The 27,774-nt window shown below is 37.7% G+C and overlaps 3 protein-coding genes and 1 pseudogene across 6 annotated transcripts in view; 2 read left to right on the top strand and 2 right to left on the bottom strand.

The window, feature by feature from the left end:
• Positions 1-73: 73 nt before the first annotated feature.
• On the top strand, positions 74-10,288 carry LOC149841283 (uncharacterized). 2 transcript variants are annotated; one of them, XM_090003740.1, is made up of 3 exons: positions 91-485; positions 7,985-8,034; positions 8,904-10,288. In XM_090003740.1, exon 3 carries the CDS (start codon positions 8,913-8,915, stop codon positions 10,026-10,028), a length of 1,116 nt encoding a protein of 371 aa, XP_089859866.1. In that variant the 5' UTR covers positions 91-485; positions 7,985-8,034; positions 8,904-8,912; the 3' UTR covers positions 10,029-10,288. The 2 variants fall into 2 exon arrangements, with proteins under 2 accessions (XP_089859865.1, XP_089859866.1); XM_090003739.1 differs by lacking the exon at positions 7,985-8,034 and having other exon boundaries at positions 74-485.
• A 3,360-nt stretch (positions 10,289-13,648) lies between these two features.
• Positions 13,649-17,073, top strand: LOC149841282 (putative receptor-like serine/threonine-protein kinase At5g57670; annotated as a pseudogene).
• A 1,332-nt stretch (positions 17,074-18,405) lies between these two features.
• LOC149841281 (pentatricopeptide repeat-containing protein At5g66500, mitochondrial-like) lies at positions 18,406-19,875 on the bottom strand. Its single transcript, XM_090005234.1, has one exon. The coding sequence runs from the start codon at positions 19,873-19,875 to the stop codon at positions 18,406-18,408; it is 1,470 nt and encodes a 489-aa protein (XP_089861360.1).
• Positions 19,876-21,149: 1,274 nt separating this feature from the next.
• The window catches only part of LOC149841280 (magnesium transporter MRS2-4-like), a 29,393-nt gene continuing 22,768 nt past the window's right edge, over positions 21,150-27,774 (bottom strand). The window contains exons 4-5 of one of the 3 annotated variants that reach the window (XM_090004739.1): positions 23,883-23,936; positions 22,850-22,984 (exon numbers count right to left, since the gene is read on the bottom strand). In XM_090004739.1, the coding sequence (XP_089860865.1) occupies positions 23,907-23,936 (30 nt within the window). In that variant the 3' untranslated portion in view covers positions 22,850-22,984; positions 23,883-23,906. Of the gene's footprint in view, positions 22,118-22,233; positions 22,985-23,882; positions 23,937-27,774 lie in introns of those variants that run through there. The other 2 variants (XM_090004737.1, XM_090004736.1) reach the window with 2 other exon arrangements.

Here is a 27,774-nt window from a genome sequence, read left to right as displayed (position 1 = left end):
TGCTACCTAACAAAAACTTCTCAATTTTAAAAAATTTATCAATATTATATGAATAAATCTTTCTTTTCGTAAGAGAGTTTTTCTTGCTTCCAAACGTGTAAGAGAGGCAAGGAGAGAAAGCGAGACGTTTACCATATCGAGCCCAGTGGCATTCTCTGCATCGACCGGGCGGTCCGATTGATGCGGTGCGCTCCCGCTCACCGGACCAATCATAAAAAAACGTGGCCACCGCGCTCTCCCCTTTCGTCCGGCTCTCCGCCACCACTCTCTCTCTCTCTCTCTCTCTCTCTCTCACCGGACCCCTCCCTACCAAAAAAACTACCTCGACGATCCCCTTCCTTTCCTTTTCTTTTCCCCCCATTTTCTCCTTTTCCATTTCCCTCCTTTTCCCAAGAAAAAAAGAAAAAAGCCCTAGGTTTCTCTCATGGATAGCCGATCCTCTGTTTGAAACCCTAATGTCTCCAGCGGGAAGGAAAGGTGAGAAGGTGAGTCTTTTTCTTTTCCCACATCTCACTCTCGAACCCCCTGGATTCCCGGATCCGAAACCTTGCTCTTTTTTATTTCCTTTCGTATCTGCGTTATCTTTTCGAAGAATTTGCTTTGCTTGATCGTTAGGGTTGTTGTTACATGCGATCGCGTCTGCCCGGAAGCCACTAAAGTCATGGCGTGGTGGATGCCTAAAGCTTAATTTCATGTGGTTGCATTAAAATTTTTCTTTCTTTTTTTTTTGTTTTTTTTTTTAAATTCTTGCAAGTTTTTAATGGTGTGATCTGAGTTTTCTTTTTTCTTTTGTAATTGTTTAATCTGTGCGGAGATGATTTGTGCTACTCCTTTTCTATCGCTTGCTTCTGTTTGACCTGATTATTTTTATTGTGGCAACCTGGATTTGCCAGTTGTGTGTGTGTGTGGCCGTGAATATCAAGATGCGGATGGTCTCTGCCCCACCCCATATTCGTTGTGTTTATATATTTATGCTTCCTGTTGGTTGTTATAGAAAGCACATGCATTGAACCTAGATCTAGGAACATCAGAGTTGCCTGTGGATGTGGGTTGTTGATCGTCGTGGATCTCGTCGATTATGGATTGATGCGAGTGAGAGTACTTGGGCCTCGATTGTTGTTCCCTGTGCAGTGCAATCATTGGCAAATTTGGCGTTTTGATTCTTTGTGTTCATTGAGACCGCCACATTGGTTCTGGCTTGAATGTTAGGACAATTGAGATGCTAGCGGGCGACTAAATTGATAATCGTGGAAGTGTAAGAAATTTTCTGCCAATTCATTTGCTGCATTTGGATTTTGCTTTTAGTCGTCATAACCATAGTTTATGTTTTATTGGGTTGATCTGTTGGGAGCATGTCCTTGTCTTCTATTATCAAAAAAATTATCTAGATTCTAGATTCGGACTGTGAAACAGTATCTTTGAATGAAAGCATTGTGCTTTATGCACATTGGGTCTTGTTTTAACCTCCACCAATTTGGATCCAACGAGAACAAAGGTGACAGAGTGCTGCATGATGAAGGCCATTGCTTTGATGGTAGAACCATAACTCTGCTTGCATATCGGAACTTGTAGGAAAGGTTTCACTTAGCTGTTCTAGTGGCTGGTTCCCAAGTGGTGTTCATTTTATGCATATTATATTCCTTAGGATGTTATTCAAAGGCTATGATTATTATCGCCAGATTATGAAGTTGGATTGCAGTTAATTAGTGGACATTCTTTTCTTTATGTGCACGTTTCATCACCAAGATTCTTTGTCATCAACATGTTGATTCAGGGGATTGAATAGTGTTGGGACTTATTGGTTTTACAGTTGTATGACATCTTGATTTACATTTGGTTGATTAATCTGATTTTGTTAATGCCAGGATGATTCTTAACAAATTATGTTGTGCAGTAGAAGCCCATGCTTGTCTGATCGTGTTTGTTTCATGCTAAATAAGCCCACATCCCAAGCCACCCTTGGAGGATTTTTCATCTGACATATACTGTTGTTTGCAGTAGTAACTTCATGCTATTAAATTAGAGATAGTTCTGATATTTAGTCTTGTAGCTGTTAATCTGTATTTATGTCTTTTGACTTTCTTTGGCAGTGATTTCCATAGCGAGTTTTCCCTCTTGCTATTTATGCCTGCTGAGTTTCAATGTTAATTAGATGGATATTGGCTTCTTTGATTCCAGCCTTTTATCATAATGTGATTTCTTATCTTCTTACACACACATGCAGCATACATGCCCCCCCACTTCCCCAAAAATCTTCTGATATTTTCAAAATATTGTGTTTTTACTTTTGATTTTTTATTTGTTATTTTTGACAACAAGAGAAAAAAGGGAATTGTCACAATATTATGACAAAAGCTTTAAGTTTGAAGTTTGAACTATCTTGATACTTATAATGTTATCTTTTGAGAAATTCATTTTTTGAAACTTTTAGCATTTTCAATTATTATCTTTATTCTTACTTCTGCCGGTCCCAAGCCCGGATAAAGGAGGAGGGTTGCGGTAGGCCTGTGACAGCCAGCATAAAAACTTTGTCATATCCTATGAAAGTGAACCAATATGAGAATTTTGTTGGGGCGTTCCCTACTGAGCGACGCGCTGTACTCTCTAGGCCCGGAGGCAGTGATAAATGTGCAAGGGTTGCTAGGTCGTCGCCCAGAAGCGACGCGTCACACCGGCGCCCGGGTGTGGTGTCAAATAGGCAAGGGTTCCCTCACTTTGTTGGACGGGTGGGGGTAAAGAAGTTAGTCCAAGACCATAAAATTAGGTTAGCCACTTGGAACATAGGGTCTTTAACTGGTAAGTTGGTAGAGTTAGTAGATGTTATGTGTAGGAGAAAGATTGATATTTTATGTCTTCAAGAGACCAAATGGGTAGGTGAGAAAGCTAAAGTGATAGAACCTTGGGGATATAAGATTTGGTATACAGGAATAAATAGGAATAGGAATGGAGTAGGGATTGTTATGAGTCGTCAGTTTATAGATAATGTAGTTGAGGTCCGTAGGAAGGGTGATAGAATTTTACTTATTAAATTAGTATTAGGTACGGATATTATTAATATTATTAGTGTTTATGCACCTCAAGTAGGTTTAGATGATTCCATTAAGCATCAATTTTGGGAAGATTTAGATGGAGTAGTACAAGAGACATCTTATGGAGAAAAGCTTTTCATCGGCGGTGACCTTAATGGACATGTAGGCATTAGTAGGGATGGATTTGAGAATATCCCTGGAGGCTATGGTATAGGAGAAAGAAATGAAAGTGGAGAAAGGATTTTAGATTTTTGTTTGTCCTATGATATGATCTTAGCTAACACTTGGTTTAGGAAGAGGGAGTCTCACCTAGTAACATTTAAAAGTGGGGTTAATACGAGTCAGATAGATTTTTTCCTACTTAGAAAGAGAGATAGGGGTTGTTGCATCGATTGTAAGGTTATACCAGGAGAAAGTGTAGCTACACAACATAGAGTCTTAATTTTAGATCTTAGAATTAGACAATGCCGCAAAAGGGATAGACATAGGATAGATCCTAGAATTAAGTGGTGGGCACTGAAATGAGCTAAACAAGGAATGTTTGTAGAGCAGGTAGTTAAGGAAGTTGATTGGTGTCTCGAGGAGGATTCAGAATCAATGTGGAATAAGATAGCGGGTGGTATGAGAAAAGTAGCTAAGGAGGTATTGGGTGAGTCTAAAGGCGGTGCACCACTAGGTAAGGATACATCATGGTGGAACGAGGATGTCAAATTAGCTATTAAGGTTAAAAGAGAGTGTTATAGAAATCTAAGTAAGAGTCGTGATAATGAGAATTTGGAGAAGTATATGATAGCGAAGAAGGAAGCTAAAAAAGTTGTTCGAAACGCGAGGGCTAAGGTATATAAGGAGGTTTATGACAAGTTGGATACCAAAGAAGGCGAGAAGGATATTTATAGGCTTGCAAAGATGAGAGATAGGAAATCGAAGGATTTGGGTATGGTTAGATGTATCAAAGATGAAACGCAAAGGGTTTTAGTCAAAGATGAGGAGATTAAGGAGAGATGGAAAGATTATTTTGATAAGCTATTTAATGATAGTCATGCTCAAGATCTTGGAGACTTCTCCATTCCTTTTCATGAGATAAATCGTGACTTCATGCGCAAGATTCAAAAGAAAGAAATTGCAGAGGCTTTGAAGAAAATGAAATCAAGAAGGGCAGTTGGCCCAGATGGTATACCTATCGAGGCTTGGAAATGCTTGGGAGAGAAAGGTTTAGAATGGTTGACAAATCTTTTTAACTTGATTTGGCGAACAAATAAGATGCCTAATGAGTGGAGGAAGAGTACTTTGGTGCCTTTATATAAGAATAAGGGTGATATACAAGATTGCACAAACTATCGTGGTATAAAACTCATGAGTCATACTATGAAACTTTGGGAGAGGGTGATTGAGTCTAGGTTGAGGAAGGTTGTCATGATATCGGAGAATCAATTTGGTTTTATGCCTGGAAGATCAACTATGGAAGCTATACATCTTCTTAGACAACTTATTGAAAGATATAGAGAGAGGAACAAAGATTTGCATATGGTTTTTATTGATTTAGAGAAGGCATACGATAGAGTATCTAGGGACGTTCTCTGGTGGACAATGATGAAGAAAGGTGTTTCTCTCAAGTACATTAGTATAATTAAAGATATGTATGAAGGAGTAGTAACCAATGTCCGCACTTGTGGAGGGGTGACAACCAATTTTCCGATAACGGTTGGGTTACATCAAGGATCTGCTTTAAGCCCTTTCCTATTTGCGATAGTGATGGATGAGCTTACGAGATCAATTCAAGAAAATGTACCGTGGTGTATGTTGTTTGCTGATGATATTGTTTTGATTGATGAGTCTAGAGCTGGGGTTAATGCTAAGTTAGAATTATGGAGACAGACATTGGAAGCTAGAGGTTTTAAGTTGAGTAAGAGTAAGACTGAATATATGGAATGTCGGTTTAGTAAGCAACGAAGTAGTGATGGGAGTGTAGTGAAGCTTGGTGAGCAAGATATACCGGTGAATGATTATTTCAAATATTTGGGATCCATCATTCAAAAGTATGGAGAAATTGATGGAGATGTAAATCATAGGATAAAGGTTGGGTGGATGAAATGGAAAAGTGCTACTGGAGTGTTGTGCGATCGTAGAATGCCATTGCGGTTGAAGGAAAAGTTTTATAGGACGACTATTAGACCCGCTTTACTATATGGTACGGAATGTTGGGCTGCCAAGAGACATCATATTCAAAAAATGAGTGTAGCTGAGATGCGGATGCTTAGATGGATGTGTGGAAATACAATAAAAGATAAGATTCGGAACGAAGAGATACGTAAGAAGGTAGGTGTTGCACCCATTGAAAATAAGATGCGAGAGAATCGTTTACGGTGGTTTGGACATATTCGGCGAAGGCCTAATGATGCTCCAGTTAGAAGGTTGGAGAAATGGGAAAATATATTAGTTAAAAGAGGTCGGGGTAGGCCTAGGAAGACTTGGATGGAGATGATAGGAAAGGATATGAATGCTTTGAACCTCACCGAGGACATGGCGTTGGATAGAAATGATTGGAGGAAAAGGATTCATGTGGAAGACCCAAAATGAATTTCTTTTTTGGTTCATATCGCTGACCCCAATTGTTTTGGGATGAAGGCGTAGTTGTTGTTGTTGTATCTTTATTCTTACTTCTATAAATCCCAAGAATTTTCAAAGGAAAGCACTCCTTTCTAAATTTTCCTGTGAAAACTCGTCAATATGATTGTGAAGCGGTATACACACACATACATACATGAATGTATACATGTTTTTGTGTGTCACACGCATCAGCTTCAGGTCGACCTGGTCCATGCTCCCCTAGCTGCAACCTTCTCTGGGGCCTTGACTTTCTGCCTAGACATGCATACATCATACATATGCGTGTGTATGCGCACATGCATGCACACATCTGTGTATGTGTACTTTTTAAATTGAAAGACTAAATTTTATGAGGATGAATTCATGAGGGTGGAAAGCTTTAATCATGTCCATTCTCTGCCATTAAATGTGCATGTTTCCATCTGTGTGTGTGTCCGTTACCTGGTGGTTTTCTTTTGTCCTAGTCCCAAGAATGCTTATGATGTTTAAATAGAGCATCTTGCTCATGTTCTATTTTAAACACAAATCAAATCTGATCCAATACCCAATATGGATCCCTTATCTGGTGATTTGATTTTAAATGACTAAGTTGCTTTGTTCTGATATTGGGTATAGCCTAACTCGTAACTGGATCTGATCCAAATGTATAGAAATGTTAAAGTTTTCTTTTGCCTTTTTCTTGTATGAAACAAAAATGAAATAGAAAATTTGTCTCATCACACAAAACAAACACAGAAAAGTTTGTCATATGAGAATTTTTTCATATGAAATAAGTTTCATATAAAGCTACTTCAAATGAGAAAAAAGTGTCATAAAGTAAGTGTGCCCTAATTGAATATCAAATGTTGGAAATGTAGTCCCAATTTTACGCCAACTGGCCAAGTAGTTATTCTTCAATAGCTTGATCCTTATGCCTTCCATCTACATCATATATTTTTCATCTCTCTTCCTTTCTTGACTATTCGAGTCCCTTGTCATGCTTTGCAATTTCTCCTAAATCTTAATTTATACGTTGTGAGAAAAAAAGAGGAAATCAAAATATTTGACAGATGGCTAGTTTTTGATATATGGTTTAGCAAAGGAACTCTTTGATGACCATTTTCATAACATGTTGGATGATTTTGGTCCTGGAGAATGTCATAATCTGGATGTGGTTGAACATAGCATAAAAGTCTGTATATTCCAAGGGTTAACAAAAAGCTGTAGATGATTTTTTACGTGTTTATTATTGATGAATCTTAGAGTGATGTTTGTGGGAGGCTAATTCTATAGGTTGTTAATCATAGAGATGACTTATAGATTTGTAGTACTCAATTGTGGCTAATTGCCTTAGCTACGACTACACTGTTTATGAGAACTAATTTGAAGAAAGAGTAACTTTGGAATTTCTTAAAATACCACTGTCATCCTTTTTTTAAATATTATAAATCATTATAAGAAAATAAATGTCCAAAATGACTTGACAAATGATTATCCTTTTGTTTCACAAAGGCCAAAACTGTTGGGGTATGTGGCTGCCAGTGTTTGTGCATGTCTAGACAAAACAAAAGAGGCTGAGCAGGAACACAAGAACAGTAGCTGGATTCATGATTTCACATGTGGACCATGAGGATTTTAATGTACAGATGAGACTGCATACAAACATTGTAATGGTTGGATGGACCTACTTACACTGTGTTTTGGTTTCTGAAGATTTTCAAGATCTGCACACAGTGCATGTGCTTATTTTTATTAGGCAAAGTGCTGATTTCCGGTATGGAAGGGAAGTCTAGTTGTAAGCCGTCATTTTTGTTGGAGAGAAGGCACAAATTCTTTGCTCTAGGAGCTTGTTATGTTGAGAAGAATCTTGCCTAATCAGTAATAACTTGCAATCTTTGGGGTTGGGGCACTTCTGCCGTTCTGCTAGGGGGGCAGGTTCTCTCTTGCCTGCCCATGGATTCAGCAGCTGTTCGAAAGGTTGACCTTTTCGATAATCTCTGGAACTCGATTTTCCAACTTGATTTTTGACACAAGATTTTTTTTTGCTTGTGATGAATGTTTAAAGAAATTAGAGGGAAAATTTGCAATTAGAGTGGGCTGTCTTGCAGTTGCCAGTTACTCCATGTCACGAGTTTGGATTTTGCCATATTATTTGGTAATATGGAGATGGTAGTGATGGAGCTTGTAATAATGTTTGATATTACAAACCTTATTAGTAGATAGTTGACCTGGCCATAGTTGTCTACCTTCTTCATGGATTTGCCGGTATTTTTATTGTTTGTGTATGCATGAATTTGTTTGATGTTTACAACTTATGCAACTGTTATTTTTCCTCATCTTGACATTGTTTCTGCTTGCATTTTTTCCAGATTATTTAAAAGGCAGTCCAGAGTTTTGTGAATTAAATTTCTCTTTCCTGGTAAATATTGATCCCTATCCACATGCACAAAAGTTCTTGATTTTTCTTTGGTAATTAAACAGATCCACAGAAATGAATCTGTAATCCATGATTTATTTTGATTGTTAGAATTATAGTGGCCCGTATATGCACACAAAAGTAAAATGCTAGATAGACTAATTGCATTTACATGGTTTCAACAAAAGTGCCAACCTTACTTATCCCTGGTTATGGAGGATTCCAGATAGTATTTAAGTACCCACCATAGAATGCTTAGCTTATACATAAGAAATTAATGTTATCTTACTCAAATGATGGTGGTTTGTTCGATTGAAGATCTTGTTCAGTGGTCTAGCCAACCTGGTAAACCCTAACTTGACAAAATCTGCAACTTCAAATGCACAATGTGTGGACTCAATAGTTTGTTGCACTTCATCATAGTTGCATCTGCTTTAGTTTTATCTGTCACACACACACACACACATATGTTTATCTTGCTTCCTCATTCTTCATTAAAACAGTTAGGTAAATATTTTTTCTATTTTTCAGTTCATCATGCTGCGTGAGGATTGACTGTTTTTATTCTTAAAGAGTGGCAGTATCTTGGTCAAAGATTCTTGAGCTTGGGTCAGATTGATGTTTATTACTAGTTTGCTTTCATAGAAAAGCTTTTTGTTGCAGATTATATTGTTTTTTGTTATTTGAGAGGAATAGTTGATGCGGTTGTTGTTGACATAGAAGTGGATAGTGATGTTTGTGGCTGCAGGCTCATTTAATTTTGTTGTTATGTTTATTCGTCCGGCTTGCTTGGGCTCTTTTAAAGGGCGTTCTATCTCTTTTAACAATAAAGATGGTGTACCTTGTGTCTTAGCGCTGCTATGTTTTTGTAGTTCTTCAAGATGGTAAAAGGCAGGGGTCGTCGTAGATTTGCTTCCCATCAATTGAGGCCGTCTCCATATCCACTGAAGAATTGCCGCTGGAACAAAAATTTAGTTCACAAGAAACCATGCAAAACAGGGGAGGCCACAGGGAAGAAAGACTGGGATAATGTAACCTGTTCGGTGTGCATGGAGTACCCACACAATGCAGTTCTCCTTCTCTGCTCGTCCCATGACAAAGGCTGCCGTCCTTACATGTGTGGCACCAGTTATCGCTATTCCAATTGCCTAGACCAGTTCAAGAAGGCATATGGAAAAGCTTCAAAGGGATCCAACTTTCATGATTTTAGTAACTCCACTTTAGCTATTTCTGACAGTGAAGATTTATCGCTTGAAGACAGATCTGTTGGAAATATGAACTTGGGATGGTCCCTGCCAAGAGAAAAGTGGGAGCCATCCGAGCTGGTATGTCCACTATGCCGTGGACAGGTCAAGGGATGTACTGTGGTAGAATCTGCTCGCGATTATCTCAATACCATGAAGAGGAGTTGCACGCAGGACGGATGCTCCTATGTAGGTAACTATGAAGAGCTAAGGAAGCATGTAAGAGCAGAGCACCCTAGTGCACGTCCGCATGAGGTGGACCCTGTGCTCCAACAGAATTGGAGGCGTTTGGAGCATGAGCGGGACCATGACGATGTACTCAGCACTATCAGGTCAACAATGCCAGGGGCCATGGTGTTGGGGGACTATGTTATAGAAGGAAATGGATTCGGCAGTGACAGGGATGAGGTAGGCATTGACGAAAGCAACTGGCTGAATGTCCTCCTCCTCTTTCAGGCATTTGGGCCTAACGGCAATATAGCTGGTGGCCGTAATTTCACTTCGCGACTGAGGCGGCTTGCTAGAGGTTATCGGAGGTTGGAAATGGGGTCGTCGGGGTTGGGACAAAGCCGGTGGCGGGGTGAGGCACCGAGCATCATCACTTCTGATGAAGATTTATCCCCCATTGTTGACACTACCACAACTTCCACTGCCACCACCACTACCACTACTGCTGGAAGGGAGAGAGCAAGTAGGGAGGATTCTGCTAGGAGGCGCAGAAGCCGCAGACACTCATTAACTGATCTTACATGAATTGACCTAATACAGCTGAAACACATTTCAGATGTAGGTTAGTTGCATTTAGAAAACAAAAAAAAAGGAAAAAAGGCATAGGCTGTTGGTGTAAAACTTATCTGCATTTGTGCTAGGATTATTTGATCTTGTTCTATTTTTTATTATGATGCATTCTGTTGTTCATATTACAGAAACCGGCTTTCTGGATGTTGCATTCTTGCAACTTTCTACATGGTTTGTGAAAATGGTATTTCTGCGCAATGTCGCATTGAAAAGATTGGGGGAAGTGCAACTTTGTTACCGGTATAGAGCAGTAGCCCCTTGCTGAAAGTTGTGTACATTTTCCCTTCCATTGCTAGTCATAGTATGTTTAGTTGGAGGTGGTGTATGAATTTCTTGGCTTATATGCTTTGGATGGCCGATGATGTAAATTACCAACCTTTTTCATGCTTGTAGAAGGTGACTAATCCCATCGTGGAATGTGGTTTCCTTTGTAAATTTTCAAGGTTCAAGTCTAATCTAAGATAAATTTTCAAGGTTCAAGTATTGTACGACAAAAATGACATTTTTCCAAATGCTTCACAATTTTTGCTATTCTCCTCATGTTTAAAGTCACAAATATTTGGTTTTAAAAGACCTTTCTACCCTTTGCACATGCAAAGTTCTTAAATATATTCAGTTTCAATTATGTGACTATTTTATGTATAACAGTCTTTTTTTTTCAGATCTTTATCTCTTTGATCTGACGTTCAAAACTTTCATTTTTATAGTCATTTTAAAGCTGAGACACAGGTATGCAATTTTTCTGTTTTGAGTTAGAACCGAAAACTTTTTTAGGGCTTTTGTTTTTTAGTTTCAAAACCGAAATAAAAGTATGCTCTGCAGACTAAAATAAATGTGGTTGCACTTTTGTTATATGTTATATGTTATTTTCTGGCTATCTAAACTGAAAATTGAGAAAAATAGAAAAAAAGAGACATATCAAGATGTTAGCTTTCTAATTTCACCAAGATCGCTTTCATCTGTCGAGTGGTTGGGAAGAAATATTCTCTGAAAGATAGCAGTTAGAGAGAAATGTTATCTGGAAGATAACATGTTTGACTATTTTTATTCCAGTTTTGAAACTCAAAAACAGAAACCCTAGAGAGGATTTTAGCTCTGACTCAAAACAAGAAAATTATAGGCCTGGCTTTTCAGGTTTTCGATGATTGTAAAAACACAAGTTTTCAGCGTCCAATCAGAGAAATACAAATATGAAAACATAGACTATTCTTCAAAAAACATATGTGATTTTTCTCTTAAATATATATGATTTTTTTTATATATGAGCTTTTTCTCATAAATATATGTATATTTTCTTCTATATATGTAATTTTTCTCCTCTATATATGTGGAGTTTTTCTTAAATATGTAATTTCCTTTTAAATATATGCAGAGTTCTTCTTATACATGCGATTTTCTCTTAAATATATAAAAAATTCTTTCTACATATGCGATTTGCTCCTAAACATGCATTTTTCTCTTAAATACATGTGATTTTCTAAGTTTAACAGGATGTTCGTACTTATTTTTATGCGAACTTTTGAGGTATATGCGAACTTTGTCAGATATTTATAAGGTTTCGTGGTTTGAGTTTAACATGACATTTTTGTTCTAACTTTCTCATTTTATGCATACTTCCTCATCATCGCGTATATTTTATAAGACTTTCTCTTTCTTGCATATATTTTATGCAGACTTCTTTATCTTTGCCTATATTAAATAATTTATCTTTAAGATGTTTCTCTTCAATTGTTCATCAGATTAAGGTGATTTTAGTGGCATTAGAAAACTAATGTTCTAATATGTATTTTTTCTTTTTGTTGTTTTTTCAAATTTTTGATGCAAGTAGCCGAAAAATACCAATGAACTGACAGAAAAGGTGTAGCCGTGCCTGTTCATCTCTTATTTTAGGAACGCTATTGGGGTTGTATCTCAATGCTCATTCTTCGTTTTCCAGTGGATCAAGTGTCGTTGGAAAAGTATTTCTGTGTAGTTTTTTTTAGTTTTTCAGAAACCTTCATTTTATAGTTCGAAGCGTCCTCCGAAGATAGATTGTTCAATTGTTCCAGTTTGCAGAGTATGTTTCTTTTCTGGTTTTAGAACTAAAAAATGAAAAATCTAGATGGGTTTTCGATTCTAACTCAAAACATGAAAGTTATATTCTTGTGTCTTAGCTTTCTAACGACTATAAGAGATAAAGATATGAGAAAAAAGACTATTATGCAAAAAACAATCACATGTTTAAGAGGAAGTTCACATATATAGGAAGTTCGCATGTGCAAAATATAAAAAAGTCGTTTTAAATTCAGACATTTGCGATTTTGGACATAGGAAGAATATAAAAAAGTGTAGGACATTTCAAAAAACATGTCAAATTAAACGTACAGTAATCGTTTGCATGTACAAATGGCTTATCAACTTTTTTTCTTCTTCTATTCTATCGACCCCATGAATGTGTACATGTTGAATAGCTGAAATCGCTATACAGGCTTTTCTGGGGAAAAATTGACCGTTGTAAATACATTATTTTTTGTCAACTAAAAAAAACATGCTTTTTCATCGAAAGAACATGACCCAATGATCAATTGCCACTCAATCGACCACGTTGAACACATCTATGAGGTTAGATTGAGTCAAAACAACTTGCATCAAGAAATTCCAATTAGATCTGGTCCTACAATCGACTGTTCATCTAAAGAACATGACCCAATGATCAATTGCCACTCAACCGACCATGTTGAACACATCTATGAGGTTAGATTGAGTCAAAACAACTTGCATCAAGAAATTCCAATTAGATCTGGTCCTACAATTGACTGTATTACATATACCTCATATGTTCACATCCTTCAATTTGGAGCTCTAACCGTTATGCATAATGTGTGAGTGTTCACCCTCACGCTCATGCTATAATATAAAATATAATTGGAAGAATACAACCAGATTCCATTTGGTTCAAGTTATGCCAAATATTTCCAAAAACTGTATCTAAATCCACATCTGGTTGGGTGCTACCTCTAGACGTACACATGATGATTAAATCTGATGGTGCACTTTTGCAATTATTTGACACAAATGGTAGGGTTTTCTTGATTGGGGATCATATGGCAAATTGGTCATACTTTTTCAGGCATGTGACTATGGTATGCAAAATAGTTTGGGCAAATCTCAGGGCTCCGCCTAACCCCAGCTTGCCTTTCAAAAAGAAAAGAAAGATCTTGTTGGAAACATTTTCATACACGTAACTACATGATTATAAGCATGCATTAGTGCAAGTACAGAGGAACAGGCCTAGCATTATCTTTATGGCTTGATGAACAAGACAAATCATATCTCAATTGATGGACTATCACCACCACCACACCACCACCTTTGCTTTCATCACAAAGAAAAAAACAATAATTTGCATGAGCATAATCGGTAGCATGTATCCCCTTTTGTCACTGTAAAAGAATATGATACTTCTTAAACAAGGAAACCTGGACGAGTTAATGGTGGTCACTCCTCTTTGCAACACATCATGTTCAGTCATTATTGACCAATGTGCATAAATTGCCACAGATGTACACTGTCTGAGAAGCAAGAAGGCCAACAACATGAACTCCAACAATCAAATTCTTGCAAACCAACAGAAGAGAGTTCCTACAGGCACAGGGATACTTGTTGGTACTTCCTTGAATGCTAAAACTACTGTGGAGCTTCTTTCATGCGCAATTGACATTGCAGCTTGTCCAGAAGACACCACAGTTGCACCACATGTTCTTGGTATGGAACTGCCACTTCTTGCTTTTTTTTAAGTTCGGAAATACATATCCACGAATTTGCAGCAACAAAGGATATTAAAAGGCAACAATATAGAACATCTGAAAAGATGCTGCTGTGAGCAAAAACATGTCTGATAACCATGATAGCGGAGTTCACAGATCTCTGTCAATCTAAGCAGGTACAGTGTGATATATATTCAACCTCAAGCCAGTAAGTAGAATTAAAACAGAAAGAAGCTAATTGGTGCTGGCCATTTGCAGGTGAAGTCGGAAACAAAGGTCAGGTGCAGTTCTGATATACGCAAAAGCCTGGTTGATGAAGCAACATTAAAACAAGCTGCTTTTCTCATAGTGGGTCGCTAAAAAATCCAGATGTATAAAGTTTCAAAATTATTCAACAGAAAGTCTTTCATTACATAATAATATCTTACAGCTATCCATCGAATAACAGGCCATCATTTGAAATTTCAACGCATTGCTATCATGCTCCAGATGGTTGCTATGTGATTGCTGTTCAAAGAAGGGCAGAGTTGCCAGCCATCTAACCTGCAATCTGTCCTATTCTGGATTCTCATTCTGGTCCAATTTGCATAGAAGATTTGTACAAGTAAATCCTATGTAAGAAAGAAATTCAACGTTCCTCATATTAATTAAGCCTTCTAATATATCTAACTCTGCCAGAAACAGCTGCAAAGTTTCAGAAGATGAGCTTGAAACAGAAAAACAAAGATCTCAGGAAGCCTGATTCTTCTCCGCACAAGTTTTTCCATTTTAATATCAGGAAATAGAGATAGACCATATAACAAAAACTACAAGCAATGCAATCATGAAACTTCCAATGAAAGCGTTGCGATGGTCCTCCTGATGAAACTTTTGCCACAGGAGATGCTCATTTTGCTGCTGCAAAATTCAGTACCTTAGGATCTCTTCTAACAATTCATTCTAGAGTGTTTAATCAAGATAACCAATTGAAAATCTGGAAGCATAGCTCTTCAAGCAAATTCTTTTCCTTACCATTCTTCCGTAGTGAAACTGGGAAAGCTAGAAAACTTACTCAGAAGTTGACTGAATCTGAGTTGGAAAGTCCGAAACCTACATGGAGATGTTTCAGCTACGATGAGATAATTTATACCACGAACAACTTTCATCCAGGTACTAAGATGCTTAGTCATAGAAAGTTCCAACTGTCAACATCAAATTTTCTGTAATTAACTTTGATTTTGCAATCCATGCAGAGACAATCTCGTAGGCAAGGGACATGCAGAAGTGTACAGAGGCCAACCCCTTAATGGCTAAATAATAGATGTGAAAAGATTAACTAAAAATAATGCAGATGAAAAAAAGAGAGTTTCTCATAGAATTGGGCATCATGGGGCATGTTCGCCATCCTAATACAACATGCCTGATAGAGGCTGCTGTATCGAAAAAGGACTGCATCCGATTTTTGACTTCTCACCAAATGGAAGCTTGGAATCAGTGTTGTGTATATATAAGGGAAGGGGGACCGTCCAACCAAAGGAAGGTCCAAAATCTACAACCAACAACGATCGGACAGCTCCCCTTCTCCAATGCTTGAGCATCTCATCGATCAGACCTCATATATTTGTTCTTTATAAATTATTTAGTAAGAAATATGCTTTATACAAAGGCTTAAAAACATATAGGAATGTTTTTTTGAAACTTGAAAAAATCAACGGCTCACAATTCATTTAAAACTTTCCAATACAAAGTATTGTGAGCCGTTGATTTTTAGCGCTTTCAAAAACACAGCTAAAAATCGAAAATTCATAATCTGAAACGTCACTCACTAAATGAATGATAAAAATCCAATATGTAAAGTCCGATCCATAAAAAACTCAATCGTTAGGGAAGGAATGTCGTTGATTATCATCGTTGTAGATTTTGGACCTTTCTTTAGTACGGTCCCCCTTCCCATATATATATATATATATATATATATATATATATATATATATATATATATATACTTTTTTTTTCTTTTTTCTTTGCCTCTATCAATACAGACTTAATCCTCTTAGCAATTAGAATTGATTCGCCCATTGAGTTCTGCTCTTCAGGTAAAAACAGTAAATTGCTTGTCAGATTCAAGACAGCTATTGGAGTTGCAAGAGGATTGCATGATCCTCATGTATGCTGCAAACGACGTATCATCCACCGAGACATCAAGGCATCCAACATCCTTCTTGGACAAGATTTTGAACCACAGGTCAAGCTAATGATTCAGACACTAAATTTTCCAAGGTAGTAGCCTATTTTTCCTCATTTAACTTGGTTGACGTTGCCATAGATTTCTTACTTTGGATTAGCAAAGTGGCTCCCAAAGCAATGGAGCCATCATTTAGTATCTCCCATAGAGGGAACATTCGGGTAAATTCTCGTCCCTTTTCCCTGCATCAATCAAATTTCATGAGACTGCAATGAATTATTAATTGTATACTTGTCCTAGTCTTATTTCTATAATCTTCTCAACAAACCAAAGAACCATGTGATGATTATGAGGGTGTTAAAGTGCTCAAACTAGTTCATTAGATTAACTGATTTATGCATGACAGTGTCATTGAGGAATGCCATGCTGTGAACAGGTACCTAGCACCAGAATACTTCCCACATGGGATTGTTGACGAGAAGATTGATGTTTTCTCCTATGGGATCCTTCTCTTAGAGATCATCACCGGTAGGAAGCCAGTAAATTCATCCAAACAGAACCTTCTCCAGTGGGTGAGTGAAGAAGAAATCTCATAAATCTCCATTAATTTCAGTGTATAACTTACAAATACAGACTAAACACAAAGTCTACTAATTTCAGCATATAACTTACTAATCTTGGCAAAGTATGATGTAGGCAAGGCCACTCATGGAGTCCCAAAAATATGCTGTGTTGGCAGACCCAAAACTTGGTGGACTGTATGATGCTAACCACATGCATAGATTAGCTCTTGCAGCATCCTTCTGTGTAAGCGAATCAGCATCCCAGCGCCCATCAATAAGTGAGGTTGAAGTTGCATCTCTACATGTGTTAAAACTAATTCAATAATTTTCCCTTGAGCTCATATACTAAATCCGATCTATCCAGCTATGCACTTCAGGTGATTCAGATTATGACAAATGGACCTCATCCAGAGGATGAACAGAGTTGGAGAGTGACAGAAACTAAGGATGACAGAATGAATGGTTATACAACAGATGTTGATAACCAGTTTCAAAATACACCGGATGAGAACTTATCAGTGTAAGATTACTTTTTGCAAGGAGAAGCCAAAGGATTTCTACCCACACCCAAAGAATTGATTTGTTCTTATAAAACAGAAGTCAGATCCACAGGAAGCAATAACCCAACAACAACAACAACTACGCCTTCATCCCAAAACAATTGGGGTCAGCGATATGAACCAAAAAAGAAATTCATTTTGGGTCTTCCACATGAATCCTTTTCCTCCAATCATTTCTATCCAACGCCATGTCCTCGGTGAGGTTCAAAGCATTCATATCCTTTCCTATCATCTCCATCCAAGTCTTCCTAGGCCTACCCCGACCTCTTTTAACTAATATATTTTCCCATTTCTCCAACCTTCTAACTGGAGCATCATTAGGCCTTCGCCGAATATGTCCAAACCACCGTAAACGATTCTCTCGCATCTTATTTTCAATGGGTGCAACACCTACCTTCTTACGTATCTCTTCGTTCCGAATCTTATCTTTTATTGTATTTCCACACATCCATCTAAGCATCCGCATCTCAGCTACACTCATTTTTTGAATATGATGTCTCTTGGCAGCCCAACATTCCGTACCATATAGTAAAGCGGGTCTAATAGTCGTCCTATAAAACTTTCCCTTCAACCGCAATGGCATTCTACGATCGCACAGCACTCCAGTAGCACTTTTCCATTTCATCCACCCAACCTTTATCCTATGATTTACATCTCCATCAATTTCTCCATACTTTTGAATGATGGATCCCAAATATTTGAAATAATCATTCACCGGTATATCTTGCTCACCAAGCTTCACTACACTCCCATCACTACTTCGTTGCTTACTAAACCGACATTCCATATATTCAGTCTTACTCTTACTCAACTTAAAACCTCTAGCTTCCAATGTCTGTCTCCATAATTCTAACTTAGCATTAACCCCAGCTCTAGACTCATCAATCAAAACAATATCATCAGCAAACAACATACACCACGGTACATTTTCTTGAATTGATCTCGTAAGCTCATCCATCACTATTGCAAATAGGAAAGGGCTTAAAGCAGATCCTTGATGTAACCCAACCGTTATCGGGAAATTGGTTGTCACCCCTCCACAAGTGCGGACATTGGTTACTACTCCTTCATACAGGAAGCAATAACCCATCCATCATAAATTTAAGTGTTTGGTTTGTTGTATCCAGACTCATTGAGAAACATGATTTGTTTTTGGCATGATTGCTTGTGGATTACTTACCAATGCAGATTTCACAAGACAGTACTCTGGATATATTTCACAAGAAGGCATACTTGTAACAGCCCTACTCTTTCTATTGAATGACATGTTTCAATAACCACTACAACCAGCAACCAAGTTTATCTCTCGAAAGTAATCCAACTACTCCCCACTTCCTTTATTAATCCTCTCTCCTTGATAACTCTTCTCAAATTTTCTGCATCCTCCCATCTTCCAACCGAAGCATATAAGTTTGACAATAAAACATAATGTGATGGTTTTTCCAGCTCTAACTTCAAAAGCAGCTTTGCAGCAACTTCTGCCCGGGTAACATCTTGATTAGTTCGACATGCATTCAGTAGAGACACACAAACAGCCCCAGTTGGCTCAATTTCCATACCACTGACAAGATCCCATATCTCCTCGACAAGGCCTGCACGGCCTAAAAGATCAATAAAGGATGTGTAGTGCTCCGGGGCCCGTTCCACACCATACTTCTCTTTCATAGACCAAAAGTAATGCTGGCCTTCGGCAACCAGACCAGAATGACTGCAAGCATTGATAACAGAAAGCAATGTCACAGAATTTGGTGATACTCCAGATTCTACCATCTTATCAAACAAACAAAGAGCCTCAACTCCATCTCCATGGCTTCCATAAGCGTCAATGATGCTAGTCCAAGATATCACATTCCTCTGCAGCATACGATCAAAAACACACCTGGCACTCCTAATCTTACCACCTTTTGAATACATATCAATCAGAGCATTATTCAAAACCATATCAAACCCAAACACACCTTTAATTACCACACCATGAATCTCTTCTCCCCTTCGCAAACAAGGAAGCCCAGAGCAAGCATCAAGAAGGGTAGCCAGAGTGTTTTGGTTCGGTTTCACAGATTCATACTCAAGACTCCTGAAAACCCAGAACGCTTCCAAATATTTCCTATTATGCACAAAACCAGAGATAACAGAGTTATAAAGGACAATGTCCCTCGGCTTCTCAAACCAACAAAAGACTTTCCAAGCTTCATCAATCAAGCCACATTTGTAGTACAATTCAACCAAAGCAGTACCCAATACTAGGTCAGAACAGTAACAACCACTAACTATGATATATCCATGAATCTGTCTGCCTAGTTCCAGAGCCGATAAGAACGAGCATGCCTTCAGGACACTGGAAAAAGAAAACCCATTAACCCCAATACCAATTTTCTGCATTTCTTGGAAGAGAAGAACACAGTGTTCCTCATGACCATTTTGAACTAAGCCCGCTAACATTACATTCCAACAGACTATATCCTTCACACCAATCTCTTCAAAAACTCGCAAAGCATCATCCACGCTGCCACATTTGGAGTACATACGTATCAAAGACGTCTTGAAAATAGTCTCAGACTTGCAAAAGGATTTGATAGAGATGGCATGAACTTGACTCCCAATATCTAGCATAGAACAAGCACCAAGTAGCACAGTGTATGTGCATTCATCAATCGGAACACACGACTTATGCATACGACAGAAGAGTGCCCAACCAGAATCGGGATCACCATTTTGATAGTGTGCACTAATCAGAGCGTTGAAAGCAAGAGAGTTTCGTTCAGGCATTCGTTCGAACAATTGGCGTGCATGGTGCAAAGAACCCGATTTGCAATAGAGGGTCAGGAGTCTGGTAGCGAGATGGGAAGATGGGGAGATGCCTGATTTAATGATGTGGGTGTGGAGGAGAAAGGTCAAGGATTTCGAGTTGGTTTGAGTGCATCTGTGAAGAAGATGGGTGAATCTCTCAAATAGCATGAAATAACAGATGGTGCTTATGAATCCACTTTGGTTCGATCGGAGGTTGTTTGGTGCTTGCCTGGTGTATTTCGCTTGGTATCTTACTGCTCGCTGGCGATGTGTAGGGTCAGATGAGTTAAAACCCGTCATTTCTTATGTCATTCTGTATATTATAGTCTCAAGCAAGTGAGACACGTGTCACATGACTTGCAAACACTTATAAATGGACGGTGTTGGTTTTTTTGGGAAATTTTTCAAAAAAATACTTCTAAATTTTGGGTGATAGTAAAAAAAAGGAAATTTTCATTTATGCCGAGTCGCCGACCTTTGCCCTTAATTCCAAATATGGGCAACATTTTTCTGCAATTCTAAATATGGACCAAAAGTTCGGTGTGCTTTTAATCATTGCCTAAACTTTAGGAGTGTTCTATAGAAATATTTTCAAGTAGAATTTATTGTTTTTAAGGGTAGATAAGTAACTTTAGCATATCAACTCAACTTGGGTTAATGATAGCCCAACTTAAATGGAAGTGTGTTTTTGGTTAACAGTACAAAATTTTATGTATGTTTTTAACAATATCAAAAACTAAAATGTGTCTTTTCTTTTTGCCATGGAAATAGGTCGCCAGTGGCAGTGAGTCAGTGACTTGCTCCGTATGACATAGGCAGAAGAGATTGGCAAAGTATTTGATCTTGACTTAGGGACCTTACTCACACTCGCTTTTTGGTGTTCAACGAAACCCGAGAACATAGTAAAAAAAAAAACGCTTCTTTTTTCGATAAAACTTTGAAAAAAAACTGAAACTCTACTTTCTTTTTCAAAAAAAGGGCAAAAAATACATTCTTTAGGTAGAAACATTTAGAACACGAAAATTAATTAAAAAAATACTTAAAAACTCAATTATGGATCCATCTGAATCGGATCTTGGGTTTGGATCACAATGATTCTTGAATCTAAATCTCATAGTTCCTATACGATGCTTTTTTTTACCTTGTTTTATAAAATTAAAACCAAATTAATCCCGTACATATTGTTTGTCATTTTTTTTGCAGCTCGTCTTTCGTGTCATTTTTTCGGCTGTCTTTTTTAATATGAAACCTTTCAAATAATGTATTTAGTATTTAACGATTTTTTTGTCATTTCACGTATTGCTAACTACGCACTAGAACTCTGTTAACTCCATTATCAACAAATGACACCGTGATACCAGCTAAATCAAGACTATGATCATTACCATTGCCAATTTGCCACACTTAGGAACTAATAGTTGGCCAAGATTTGTCAGAGGGGGAAATTGTTAGACCAATCAGCACAGACTTCCACATCCATACCTGGCCTGAATTGGCCGATTTGCATCGAATCGGACAATCCAACCCCAATTCACTTCGAATAGGGCAGAATCGGCCTGGATTGAATCAGCCATTTTTTAATATTTTAATATTGGTCTCATTTTTTATGATTTTTTAAATAAAAAATAAAAAAAATGACCAATTCAGCTTGATTCGTTCAAGTCTGAATCGTCTGATTCTCTGAATCAATTTTAGGTCCCAAACCGATTTTGACAACATTGGTATTGACAACCACATGCTAGCGCTGCATCCCTTCAAGTTCTTAATATCCTTGTTTAACTACTCCCAAGGAAGACAAAAGACCAAAATAATGCAGGGGTTGGTGTTATAATCAGCCTTTCATTCCTCAGTTTTGGGCCAAACACCACTTGCTCTCACAATCGGTCTTCTGCGTATGATTTGTCTTTTCTCTAACAAGAGAACTGAGACCATTGAAGTCCTTGTGCCAAATACTGAATCCAATTTGTACCATTTCGGTGCTTTCTCAGGCAAAAACTCAGCACCGAATCTGGAGTCCACACTTTAGTATGTTCCAAGAAAGAGGATGCCATATCAGTCAAGCCTTGACCAAGTCTGGCTTAGTCACAAGGGTACATCAGATTTGCTGCTACAAGGGCGTCACACACACACAGAGAGCATTCACTGCAAAAAGATGGTTTGGATGGAGGCTGATTCTCTGACCAAATACAAGACCAACTTCCTGCAAGATACCTTTGAATATCTGCAGAATAATATTTGTTCAATTGTCAAACAGGAAATAACATGGATCCATACAGGCGAAAGAAAAACTCAAATTAAACTGCCATGCCATGCAACGAAAGAAAATTGAATTCCATCTAGGCCAACCGTCTCACATTTGGTAAAATTTGGAAAAATGCAATACACATTTCAGTTCAAATGTTTCATCTATTTGATGTATATGTTGGTTCCTCCAAGAGGGACAAAAAGCAAATTTCAGATATGTATTATAACACAATGACTTGTATGGAAAGGTAAAAAATGGATGCTTACGCAGAAGCCAAAACTGAGGTTGGCACTCGCACACAGATTTTCTGTGGCCAAATAAGAATAGTATTAAGAATTAGTCATTGTATTGTAGATAGAGTTTGCAAGAACCACATCCATATATTTTGCAGTACATCATTCAGGCTGCAAGCTTGCCCTCTGCCAAAATGTCTTCAGTTTAAGCCTTCAATTTCTGTACTTGCAGGTATCATTGACCGGTTTGTTTTGCTTGTCACACTTTGCTGATGTACAGTCATGAAAAACATCAGTAACAGCCAAATGCCGTTATCGGAAAACAATTTAGTTATACACCAATCAACCTCTTCCATCTGCCATACCCAAGGATGAGAAAGAAAAGCAATACACATGCAGCTGAGGTCCATCCAACAAAAGGGACAAAAATGCCATCTATCTCATACAATTTGCATGGAATATTCATCCCAAATAACCCAGATATGAGAGTCTCAATTGATATAGCAAAGGACGCTATGATTAATATTAGCTGTAGCTGAATAAGTTTGTTTCGCTGATTGTCAAGTTGAATGTTGACATAGTCTTCTGTGTCATCTATGTACTCACGGACCTGTTAATAGCAAAAATAACTACGAATTTGATAGCAAGAAAGAATAAGAGGAAAAAAGGATACACGTAAGTGGATGATCATGATAAAGTAGGGTGACCAAAATTGAAAATCAGTTAGGTGGCTAGCAGTTCCCCAAGACCAAAGGCAGGCAATGAATTTCCTAGAGAATTTACCTTTGCATCACATAAAGCACTATGAAGACCAGACCAGAAACCAAAAAACAAAGTATGAGCACTGCATATGTGAAGTTTGTGAACATCAAAGGAAAGGCATCCATATCACAGCTTTCCTAAATTAATGTAGGAAAAGTTACTGTAATGTGAAAAATAACAAAGCAGAAACTTCACAGAATTGTGCAGTGAAAAAAAGAAACGAACATATGCAATTTTAAAATACCGAACTTCAAATACAAATTTAATGTTCAATAGTATCAACTGATATAAGAATTATGAAGGGAGTAAGAAGAACACTAGATTTAGCAAAGCGAGACTCCTACCATTAGTCTCTATGACCCCATATGTAAGGTTTTTTTTATAGGCACCCCTTATGTAAAGTTGTTAAGCTTGCACTCTCAATGCTGCTCCCATATTCACTCCTAATACCATAAAAAGAACAGATGCCTAATTGCAAAATAGCTATACACATTTTCTTATCAAACCTGTTTTTCATGAAATTAGCAAAGTATGAGAAACTGTTGCCTACCAAAAAGCCATTAAAAATAAAAAATGGGCAAACACTATCAATGAAGAGATTGAGGTTATGCACTTCAATTGAACATGGTCTGTTGTTCTAAGGATGCAAAATAAAAACACTATTTGAAGCAAATGGATTTACAAAGACAAGCATAAGTCAGATAACACTGAAAAGATACAAGGTCAGCTATACTTGCAGTTCTTACACTAGCACTATCCTTCGATGGGCCCTATGCCACCTTGATATCAAAAATGCCTTCCTACATAGGAAAAAAAAAGTGCACATGATTCCAAAGCTTTAACAGGCTGATCTAAGAAAGTTTATATGCAAATTAAAATAGATGTATATATAGCTTGAACCACAGGCATCAAGCACATGATTCCAAAGCTTTGACAATGCCATATAGGGCAAAAAATTTATGAGGCGCAAAAGCACACTACCGATAACCAATATTTAATGTACCGACCCACAAAGCCTTTAATAATCTTTAGATTCCATGCATATAATAGCCAAGACATATATCTATCAGGTTCAGCAGGCAAAACTCATATTAGTATGCAAAATACTCAAACCCGATAGCCAAAATAGTGGAAAACCACCATCAATATAGCCTTCAAAACTACTCAAATCTCTCCCAAATCAGAAAATACTTCCATCAAAGCACATCCAACAGCTTTCTAACACAAAATGACCCAAATAATGCAAATCTAGGTATTGAAAACCCCTAATGAGATCAATACCAGCTGATTTCTCAAATCTGAACACTATTCACGTCACTATTCAAAAAATCAGAAAAAGAAATCTGTATAAAATTGAGTAATATCTAAAATCAAGAACTAGCAAAGCTTTAACTCAATCTAACCACGAACACCCTTCTTGGGGCACGCAAAATCAGGCATATACCTGACACCAAAATTGAGTTTTTTCTCTTTCCTTCTAAATGATCACCAATTATCTCTCTCTAGGAATGAATATGGCTCCGGCATCATATCAAAGCAATAGAGTTCCAACCATGAGAGAGAGAACAAAGTAGAAGATGAGAAGAAAATCATTACTTCTACAATGAGAAGAATACAACCATAGAAGGGACCATCCCCTCTACCCCACTACAGGACAAAAACTGTTGACTTTAGAAATTGCAAACATACCCCTAAAAAGAATGTTATGTACATATAATTACAAAAAGGAATAGCACACAAGGATGATAATATACATATGATACATAAGTCTCAATATCTTCCAGATACCAAAAATTTGCTTTTATATGTTTTTAGTATTTACAAATAAATTTTTTATTTATAATTTAAATGACAAAAATAAGTACATCCAAATAGCACCTTAGAGAAAATAACAAAAAGGTTACCAATATGATAGACAATATACACAATAATGAGTATTGTAAGTTAGGATGAGTTACGACACAACTCATGGATATGATATCCAATACAATTGAACAACTAGGCCCTCATCTTCTTTATTTATTTATTTATTTTTGCTTGTATGTGCCAATTTCTATGCATAAAATTGGATAGATCATTAGTTCATTACCAACTTCATCTCATTTGTAATGCCCCAAAATCTTGAACTCGTAAATTTTAGGAAAAAATGTTAAACTTTAACAATCAATCTATGTCACCGCACCCGCGTCGACGCGACTCGACGCGGGTGCGGGTGAGGGTGCGGCACCGGGTGCGGTCAACCCGATCCTGGGTGCGTTGACCGCACCCAGGATCATTTAGGTCCATGGGCTGCGATTTTTTTTTTAAAAAAAATTACAGACAGCTGTTGTCTGTCAGGGCTGAAATGGGCTGCTTCTGCTGACAGCAACTGTCTGTCAGGGCTGCGATTTTTTTTTTTTAAAAATTCTGCTGACAGACAGCAGCTGTCTGTCAGCTGCGATTTTTTTTTAAAAAAAAATTCTGCTGACAGACAGCAACTGTCTGTCAGCTGCGATTTTTTTTTTTTTAAATTCTGCTGACAGACAACAGCTGTCTGTCAGCTGCTGACAACAGCTGTCAGCAAAAAGGGAACCCCCGACCCCCTTTATATATATACAACAACAACAACAACAACTACGCCTTCATCCCAAAACAATTGGGGTCAGCGATATGAACCAAAAAAGAAATTCATTTTGGGTCTTCCACATGAATCCTTTTCCTCCAATCATTTCTATCCAACGCCATGTCCTCGGTGAGGTTCAAAGCATTCATATCCTTTCCTATCATCTCCATCCAAGTCTTCCTAGGCCTACCCCGACCTCTTTTAACTAATATATTTTCCCATTTCTCCAACCTTCTAACTGGAGCATCATTAGGCCTTCGCCGAATATGTCCAAACCACCGTAAACGATTCTCTCGCATCTTATTTTCAATGGGTGCAACACCTACCTTCTTACGTATCTCTTCGTTCCGAATCTTATCTTTTATTATATATATATATTACATTTTTGCCCCTGCCGCACCCCCGCACCCGGGTTTTTTGGAAGTGCCGAATCCCCGCACCCATGTGACATAGCAATCAATCCTTTTTCAGAGTTGAAAATAATAGTTCAACGAAAGATAATGTTTGAAAAGAACAAGTCGGCGAACGTTGAGTGGATTACAGGCAAAATTTCCATTCAACAAATTGGGTTCCCAAATGTCTTGGATTTGGGTTCGCATTTCCATACATTAATTCAAAACCATGAAAAATCAAAACAAGGTTTTAGATAGAAAGAGTTATTACAAAATCCCTTATACAAAATAAAAAAAAATGCTTAGGAGCGCATAACAGAGAAAGTGGATTTTTGATATCATCGCATCATCGCGCCATTGCCTGCATCATTAGCCTAATCGTCACTTGTATCCTATAAAACGGGTCAGACTCATGAAATCCTAGTAGGTGCATCGATATCAGACATCAGAACAAGACTAACATATGTATTATCATGTTTCACAACATTTGGTTTCAAGAAAAGAAGAGGGAACATCATAATCTTGTTTCGATAATTAACGACTTGTGGGTACTCACAGGACAATACGTAAAAACAATGGAGACCATTTGGAGGTTTATTATTGCATGTATTTTGATACCTCAGACGACTAGCTGAATCTGCTCCAAAATGAATCGTATAATGACCGAGAGAGAATTCTCCAAAGGCCACTAGTAAATGGCGAATGCATCCGAACTTTTGCGAAGTTAATGAGATCTACCACCTAGGATAATATTTTGTAGCCCAGGCCCCTAACTCCAATGACTGAGGACGTTAAGTCATTGTCACTCGAGGAGCATAGTTGTTAACAACTTATCCATCGGAGTTTGTACCTCCTATCTTCTCTCTTGATAGAACCAAATGATGAATGAGTGTGTCAAGTCTTATTTTATCTGTCAACCCATTCAATATACTCTAGTCTTTTAAACCAAATTGAACATCTTGTCTGTGAAGGCGATTATCTCTGTTTACGTGATTTTCCCATAAAGTGGTGCATTATCGCACAACAAGGTTTGTCATAAACCTCAAAACCATCCATCGATGTACATGCATGTCTGATAGTATTACAACGATGAAAATGATATTGGTTTACCAGAGGGAAGACTAATCACAACAATGGAAATCACGATTTCCCGCAGCTTTGGCCGAAGGCTCAGTTGTGAATACCTGAGTCATGCAAATCTCAACTTATTTTTAAAGTTCGAACCAGGCTGGAAAGGTGTTTTTGAATAACACTCCAACGTTTGGGAGTTGTCTGATAAGAACAGTCACAACAACCTTGATGCATGTGAGCATGGGACCCTTATTTTGTTCGTAGGACAAGCAGCGTATGTGTACACTAAATATCACGAACATGTGAATGTAAAATACTTGTTTTATTTTACGAAACATCGGAGCATGCAAATTTAAAAACTCGCATGAAAACTATTTTGAAATTGAGTTAAAGCAGGGATGCACAAACCTATGTCTTTAAATAAATTATGACATAATTTAAAGTAGGCAGAAGTACACAAAACTACATACTCTAAATAAATGTACATGTAATTAAAATAGATGTCAAAATTTTATTTTAGCGGATGAGGCGACGATTGTTTCGTAGGGGTCGAACCTAACCCTGTTCGAGCCA

The sequence above is a fragment of the Nuphar pumila genome, chromosome 4 (genome assembly GCF_984573655.1).
Source record: "Nuphar pumila chromosome 4, dmNupPumi1.hap1.1, whole genome shotgun sequence".
Taxonomy (NCBI): domain Eukaryota; kingdom Viridiplantae; phylum Streptophyta; class Magnoliopsida; order Nymphaeales; family Nymphaeaceae; genus Nuphar; species Nuphar pumila.
Note: the sequence above shows the minus strand (reverse complement) of the source record. Positions and strands in the feature narration are given on the sequence as shown.